General features: G+C 44.4%; 1 protein-coding gene across 1 annotated transcript in view; it reads right to left on the bottom strand.

Annotated features, from left to right (window-relative positions):
• Positions 1–364: 364 nt before the first annotated feature.
• The window catches only part of IRAK2 (interleukin 1 receptor associated kinase 2), a 57897-nt gene continuing 49567 nt past the window's right edge, over positions 365–8694 (bottom strand). The window contains exons 11-13 of the mRNA XM_067755437.1: positions 5639–5839; positions 2334–2625; positions 365–1377 (exon numbers count right to left, since the gene is read on the bottom strand). Of these exons, the coding sequence (XP_067611538.1) occupies positions 1265–1377; positions 2334–2625; positions 5639–5839 (606 nt within the window). The 3' untranslated portion in view covers positions 365–1264. The remainder of the gene's footprint in view (positions 1378–2333; positions 2626–5638; positions 5840–8694) is intronic.

Here is an 8694-nt window from a genome sequence, read left to right as displayed (position 1 = left end):
AATGCAGGGGATATGGGTTCGAGCCCTGGTCCGGGAAGATCCCACATGCCGCAGAGCAACTAAGCCCGCGAGCCACAACTACTGAAGCCCGCACGCCTAGAGCCCGTGCTCCGCAACAAGAAAAGCCACCGCAATGAGAAGCCCGCGCACCTCAACGAAGAGTAGCCGCCACTCACCGCAACTAGAGAAAGCCCACACGCGGCAACGAAGACCCAACACAGCCAAAAATCAATAAATAAAATAAATTTATTAAAAAATAAAAATAAAATAGGACACGCTGAATTTAAAAAGACTTGCAACGTGACTTTTCAGAAATATACCCACTGCAATAAATGTTAGGTACATGACAAAAATAAACGCTTAATGTCTTTTTAAAAATTTATTTAACAAAACAGGACAAGTGCATTTTCAAAGTATTTCTGCAGCCATGTCTCACCCGTTCCTCCCCAACAGCCCAGGGAGGGAGGATGAATGCATGTTACTTACAAGGAAACTGAGGTTCCAGAAAGTAAATTAGCAGCAGAATCAAACATGAACCTAGTTCTCCTGGTTCTTTATCTACAGCCATAAATAATACATACTCTCTAAATAAAAACTCTATTTAAAATATTAGCATTAGTGGAATGGGAGGATAAAGGTGCAGAGTGGGCATTAAATAAATATCTGTGGGCTGCAATATTTCTGAAAGAGAAAGCAGAAAACCTCCAGAGCCTTCTGCCAGGTGTCTGGCATTTGTAAAACTTGAGACCTTGACGAGGGAGTGAAGAACCGAAATGGGACACAAGTTGAAAGTCTTTCATGTAAAGGTCATGGAAGTTTGCAGGCGGTTGGTAGCAAATATTACCCAGAGATCTTAGCTTTGGAAAGTTCCATCAGCGCTCAGAATGCTCAATCGGTTTGTCAAGGGTGAGAGCCAGGCAATGGCATCTATAGGGGTGGTTATCGTCACATGCTCCGCGGAACCACAAAATCGCCCACATCCTGGGCTCGTGTATCAGGGTTTCCCCTTCAGTCTCCTGATAACCCAGAGCTCTGATTGACGAATCTCAGAAAGGAAGAGGACTTCATGGATTTCTGTGTCTCTGAAAGCTGAGGTCCCGTCTCCCCTAACTCACTCTGGTAAAATGGAAGTGTCTCTGCCGCCACCCAAGGGAAGCTGATGTTTGGTGTTTCCTGGGAGATCTTGATTCTTCCTTAGACCTTTTTCTCGATTGACGTTCATTTTTCCGATGGAGGACGAGGGTCCTCAGCTATGTTCGAGTCATCAAGGGCCAAAAAGCTCAATGCTATCCAGTTTCTCTTCTTTGTAGAGCCGGATATTCTCCATCAGTTTCTTTTTGGCCTCATTGATCTCAATTTTCCACGAAGTCTCTGTAGCTGACATTCAATGGAAAGTAAAGAACTTGAACAAAAGGTATTTGGAAACAGTTGTTATAATTCTTAGAAAGTCAGACTTGGTCAGAGTTTTTCACTTAAATCGGACTTCTGAATCAGGCCCTGAGTGGAATGAGCATTGTCATTGCTTCTGCCTTTTCAGGGAAGGCCTGTCACCTGCCCCCACCTTTCAGAGAGGAGGGGCTTCCATGCTTCTCCCCTGGGGGTGGGGGGCAATGTTAGAATGAAGCTTACACTCTCTCCCTCTTCTTCCACTCACCTCGATGTGGGAGGAGGAACAACAGGAAAGGTCAGAGCCTGAGACATTCACAGAGCCACGTTTACCAGGGGATGAGGATGCTGAATTGTAAAGGCCTTCCGAATTTTTATTTCAGAAGGAAACCTGGTGTGTTTGGACCCCAGGGTCAGAAATAGAAGCTATCTTTGGAAGCAGCTGGCAAGGTGTGAAGTGAGGATAGAGAGGCAGCCGGGGACAGACCACAAGGGGCTTTGCTGGTCCCAAGGGAGAGTTTTTACTTGGTCTCTAAGTGCAATGGGGAACCACAGAAGGGCTTTAAACGAGGAGTGACATGAGTTGTTTTTAAAAACCACTCTGGCTGGCCCCTGGATGAAGAACTGGTGAGGGGCCAGAGCAGATCAGGGAGGCCACAAGGAGGCTGTGCGCTCATCCAGCAAGAGGAGAGTAGCTTAGATGAGGGGTAGGGGGACGGGGACGGGCAATGCAGGGAAGCAGATGGAGCGGTCAGTGGACAGGACTGAGTGAGGGACTTGACATCGGGGGCTGGGGGAGAAGGAGGATGACTCTCTTGGCGCGGCCAGCTGGCAGGTGAACAGCGGGATAAGCAAATGAACGCGTGAATGCGGGAGAGAAGGAATAAATGATAGACTGAGTTGGGGACATAAATGAGAGTGTATAAGGACTCAGATCCCACGCTTACCATCCTGGGGAGGTTCTGCACTGGCGCAGGCCTCAGAGGAGGAGTCAGCTTCCACTGCCCCACCAGCCGGCAGCTCGCTTTCTCCATCCGCTGGGCGGGGAGGCGAGTAGGCAGCCCCGGCCCAGGGTGCCTCCCTCATGCAGCAGGAGGCTTCGAAGGTGGAATTGTCCACGTCGTCCGTTTCTTCTGGGGTATTGGAGGAAGAGCCTGTGCACTCGGAAAGACCACTCCAAGGGAGCGACGTCTCCTGACCTCTCAGCTGCTCTTCCACAGCAGCCACAGAGCCACACACCTTGGGGAAGAGAGAGAGAACGCGCCACAGGCACAGAGATACAGATATTTGTACTTTTGCTGGTTGAGACCCTGGGTCTAGCTGCCCCAGTAATACCTATGCTGCCTGCAGTTTGGTTAAATGAGCAATAAATCATTCATCCTCTCATTCATAGGCTCCCTGCTTCCTTCTCTGTTACGTGGTTACGTGTGTGTCTGTGGGTCGAATCTAAAAATTCGAGTTGAGTTTCTATCACTTTCAGCTAGAAATGCCCTAAGTAATATAGATATTGCCCTTGAGGGCTTTTCTGGTTAGGGAGGTTAGTAAAATTAGAGGCAGGCAGGGAAGGAATATTTCTTCTTTACACACACACACACACACACACACACACACACATAAACGGCACACAAACCTACCCTTAGTAAAAATAACAAATTTCATTTGCTCAGTGCCTTGCAGTTTACAAAGCACATTTGACACATAATGTAAATGACTTTTTAGAAATAAAAAATTAAAAGATCAGAGAGGTTAAGTTCCCTGCCTAAGGTCACCCAGTCAGTGAGTGGCAGAGCTGACCACTAAACCCAAGTCTGCTTCTCTTCAAGGCCATGACCCTACTGACCTCTCAACTTCCTAGCTTGGTTGTGAAATACTGCGGACAATGACCATTTTCATTCCTCTTTGTATATGAAAGTGCCCTATCCCCTTTATTCTACATAGCAAATGCTTCCTCATGCTTCAAGGCCCAGTTCAAATGTCACCTTTTGAGATAAATCTCCACAATATATGCCCAATAAATACTTGCCAAGCTAAAAACTACAAGACTACATAACTAGGTTCTGGCCTAGGTTCTGGCCTATGGGAGAAGAAGTGATATGTGCATTTCCAGGTCACACCCTTACGAGGAAGGGTATATGTTCTCCTTTTTAACCCCCTTTTAGTGGCTGGAATGCAGATGTGATGGCCTGAGCTAGAGCAGCCTTTTTGGATTCCGAAGTGGAAGTCACATGATAAGGGTAGCAGAGCAACAATACAGGAGCCCAAATCCCCAATACTGCGGCACTGCGACATCAGCTCTGGACTGCCTACATTCAAACTGTTGAGCTAAACAGAACAAACTTTTATCTCACTTGGAGTCTCCTCATTATAGCAGCTTCTTTGAATGTACTTTAAGTGATACACTGAACAAAAGAGTAAATTGAATGAAGGAATGAAAGAATAAGTGGTTGAGGGAGAGAGATCTTTTTAAAACATAAGTCTGATTATGTCCTGCCCCTGCTTAATACCCCCAGTGACTTCCTCAAAATCCTGACTGTGGCTGCAAAGCCCTCTGTTGTCGGGCTCCTCCTTCCCCAGCAGCCTCATCACAAGCCACTCTGCCCCAGGTACTCTGTGTTCTAGCCACTCTGACCTTATTCCAGGCCCTTGACCTTCTAAGTTCTCTCTCAACTCAGGCTATTTGCATGAATTGTTCCTTCTGCTTCGGTTGCTCTTCATCTGCTTACACATCACTTCCTTGGGAAAGTCCTGGGTGGGGACCCCGTAATATGCTACACCAGCGCTCACCAGATGGTTACTGCACAATGTCTGTGAACTCCAGGAAAGTGGAACTGGGCCCGCCTTGTTCCCCGATATATCCCCGGGGCCCAGCACACCGCTGCTGAATGAGTGACTGAACACTGTGGCACACGGGCAGCTGGAGCACAGCCTAGACTGAGAGCGGTGACTTGGTCTCTAGCTCCTGCCATGTCCTGGTGCAAGAGGGTAGAGCTGGGGCTGAGCCAGGAGTCCAGAGGGCTCTGACAGAAATTCCCTCTGGCCTCATCTCCCCCTCTCTTGGCCTCAACATCTCCATCTGTAAGAGGGGAGGGTTGGGCTATAGCAGTGGTGGTTTTTTTTTTGTTGTTGTTGTTGTTTTGCAGTACGCAGGCCTCTCACTGCTGTGGCCTCTCCCGTTGCGGAGCACAGGCTCCGGATGTGCAGGCTCAGCGGCCATGGCTCACGGGTCCAGCCACTCCACGGCACGTGGGATCTTCCTGAACCAGGGCACGAACCCGTGTCCCCTGCATCGGCAGGCGGACTCTCAACCACTGCGCCACCAGGGAAGCCCTAACAGTGGTGTTTGAAGATTTTTTTTTTCAGCTACCAAACCCTTTCCTCAGATAAAATACTGAGAACCCAATACAATTATGAGAAGTGACAGTGGATGTCTGGTTGGAGTCATGGGTGGGGCCTGCAGCCATCCACAGCCCTCTTCCTGCCTCTTCCCAAGGAGCCCCTCTCTGTCAGACACCCCTTGAATCACTCCGTGGGATGATCTCTATGAGCCCTCTCAGGCAGTTATTTTGTACTTAGAAAGGCCTAGTAAAGTTGGTGCCCAAATTTACACCTGTTACCATGGAAACCCCCTCTGCATATCCTGTCCATAGGAAAATGTTTTATCCTCTGTGGTAGGTGATGTCTGCCTAGTCCATGGGTTAAAGAATGATCCCTTTCTCTGGAACCTGGCCCTTCCACCTTCCAGGCTTGACCCCCTGGCCACCGGGTTTATATACCGGACCCCCACCTTACCTGATAGGCCAACAGGTAGACACCTGACCCTAGCTAAGCCAATCAGTTTCTCTCACTAAGAGGTTGGAATTGGGCCGCTCAGTGAAGACAGAACCATGACATGTAAATGAATAATACGGCTGTATCCCCTGATCAAGAGGATGGAGGGAATGAGAAGGGGCCTACAGAGAGAAGGAGAGATAAAGCCTGTTCAGAGAAAGCAGGCGGACTTCTGTTATATCCGAGGGTGTGGTCCTGGGCACCCTCAGGACCAGACTCCAGCTTGGCTGCTGGGAGCTCCAGCAGATACTGCTGTTTGCAAACAAATATGGCCCTGGTGTATGAAATCACTTCTCGGTCAAGGCGTCGGTAAAGGGATCGTGACAGAGCCCCTGGTAAAGCAGACTCATGCAGCCGGGGAACCGAGGCCCTGCTGACGCAGGACAGGGCTCATCGCTGGGGGAAGGCTGAACGTGAGGCTCACCTCCGCCAGGCTGGCGTTGCGCCTCCGCAGGCAGAGGCAGGCGGCCATGGCCAAGGCCTCGGCGCAGGCCTCTGGCAGCCTCCCTGCTCTCTTCTCCAGGTAATTCTGGCAGATCTCCTTGGCCATCACTTTCTCCACATCTGTCTTACTGGAGCAGAGCCGTGTGGTGCTGCTGGGAATTTCACTGAGGAGTAAATCCTTCTGTGGGAAGAAGAGTGGAAACACCCCCCGTGTGAGCTGCAGGGGTGTGGAGTCTAACCACACGTGCCCCACCCGCCTCCAGGATTGCACCAGAGCGGCAAACACTCAGAAAACCAACAGTGTTTTTAAAACTAATTGCAAGGATCCCAGGACCAAGTAAAACGGCAGAACTGGAGAACTGCTAAATTCCCCACATGTACAGGGCATTCCATACCACACTCATAAGCCCCGTCAGGCAGGGGGGTCTTGGGTTGCTTCATCAGGAAAATGGGGATAACAGGACTAACACAAAAATTAAATGACATAGGGCATCTAAAGCATAAAGTGTGATAAAGTGTGATACTTGACACAATCAACATTCAATAGTCTATTAGTGATAATAATTAATAGTAATAATAGCTACCATTTATATAGTACTTACTACGTGCTGAGCACTTTACTTACACCAATAATTCATCTTATTAATAACATTTACAGGAAAAATCTCTCATGATACAAAATAAACATTTTAGGATGTAGGATTCTGACCCATGTATATTTAATAGGAGATGTACTATATATAATATTATGTATATTTTTATATTTTAAATTTTGTATTTACATGTTACAACATTTTATGCTACTTAGAAAGCAGAAATCTGAACTATTCCTAAAACAGAAGATATGCTGTATAAATAATAATAAATATATTACTATATAAGTATATTTGTATAGTACAAATTATATATTACATTGCACATGTATATATTTACTTATTTGCAACTTATATAAATATAAACCTACTTATATAAATAGGTTACAAATATATTACTTGTACTGATTAAATATATTAAATATAGGAAATTAATATGTAATATAATCATGTATAATATTGATTGATATAGTATATAGTGCATTAATCTATCATATATTAACATATGAGATGTTAAAAAAATGAAACATTTATATGTATTTTTTAATATTTGTGGTATATTTATGTAAACACTATAATATTTATATATAAATTTTCCATGTATATTCTACATATATACATATTTATATATAAAATATTGTATACTTTAAACAATATGTTTTAGATATATGTATTTGTAATGATATTTCATAGATATACAGTATTTTATATGGTTACACATATAACTACATAAAACATTTTATATAACTATATATAACATACAATATATAATATATATTTACATATAATATATAATACTTTAAATAACTATATATTTATACAGAAATATTTCAATGCACTTTATATGTTATATGCTACATGCATTATATAAAAATATTGTGTAATATTTCATGCTATATAAAATGCAAAAATTGAACATCCATGTTATAAATAATATAAAATATAAATATATATTTAAACATAAATAATATAAACTGTGTGTATATATACATATATAGAATAAATACCAGGGGGCAGGGTGTAAAATTTTAACAGTAGTCATCTCCAAGAATGATTTCTATTTTATTTTCTATATTTTCCTATATTTACTAAATGTTCTACAAGCCTGTTTTGCAGTTATATTTGGAAAAATAAAAGGGTTTATTTTGTGTGTGTTTTTTAATAAATTTACTTATTTTATTTATTTATTTTTGGCTGCGCTGGGTCTTCGTTGCTGTGCGCGGGCTTTCTCTAGTTGTGGCGAGCGGGGGCTTCTATTCCTTGCGTTGCGCGGGCTTCTCATTGTGGTGGCTTCTCTTGTTGCAGAGCACGGGCTCTAGGCGTACGGGTTTCAGTAGTTGGGCTCCCAGGCTCTACAGTGCGGGCTCAGTAGTTGTGGCTCACGGGCTTACTTGCTCCGCGGCATATGAGATCTTCCGGAACCAGGGCTCGAACCCGTGTCCCCTGCATTGGCAGGCGGATTCTTAACCACTGCGCCACCAGGGAAGCCCTGTGTGTTTGTTTTTAACACCAACAGTTCCTGACCTCCTATAATACGTCCCCATCTGTTAACTATGGCCTTCAGAAACCTCAGATTTTGTGACAATCTGGCCCCTGCAGGCCTATCCCATCTCCTCTCCTCCCTCTGTCCTTCTAGCTCACTGTACTCAGCCACTCTGTCTCCTCCTTCTATCTTGGAAGCCCCTAAGCTCATCCTGCCTCAGGGCCTTTGCACTTATTCTTCTCTCTGTCTACAATGCCCCTCCCTTGAGCTTTATCATGTCCTGGTCCCTCCCTTCATTTGGGTCTCTGCTCTGATGTTACCTACACCAAGAAGCTTTCCCTGACCTAAAACAGCCCTCCTCCAACTCTTTCACTCTGTCCCCTAACATTACTTCACATTTCTTCATAGCACTTACCACTGGCCTGGAACGACACATATTTTCATTTACTTAAATATCCTTTGTTCTCCTCCCCTAGAATGAAAGCTGCAGGAGCGTAAGAACTTTAACTTTGTATCCCCAACACCAAGAACAGTACCTGGCAGATAGTAAGTTCCTTACAAATGTTTTCACATATTGTACAAGCTAATTTATTTTCTGGTTAAGTTTCTTCCTTTTTGTGTAATTTTATTATTTTTAATAGAAGTGATTCATTAAATGTAAAACTAAATTTTTATTGCTCCATACAGCTTTGTATACAAATAGTTATAATTCAGAGTAACATATTATCAGAGATTATCAGACATGGGTTGTGATATTTGCTTCAAGAACAAAACAAAATAGTCCCCACTCTGCCTCAGTTTCCCAATTGAGAAAATGGGCTTTCTAAGGATCCGAAAAATACCTAGACACCTGACACCATCAATAACTCAGTAGCTGTAGACTGAAAACCTAAAACTGGCAAGGGGTTCATTTTTAAATGCCCTTTTGCACGATTCTTTCATGTGAGCTCTGTCTTTTTA

This window comes from Pseudorca crassidens, chromosome 10 (assembly GCF_039906515.1).
Source record: "Pseudorca crassidens isolate mPseCra1 chromosome 10, mPseCra1.hap1, whole genome shotgun sequence".
Taxonomy (NCBI): Eukaryota; Metazoa; Chordata; class Mammalia; order Artiodactyla; family Delphinidae; genus Pseudorca; species Pseudorca crassidens.
Note: the sequence above shows the minus strand (reverse complement) of the source record. Positions and strands in the feature narration are given on the sequence as shown.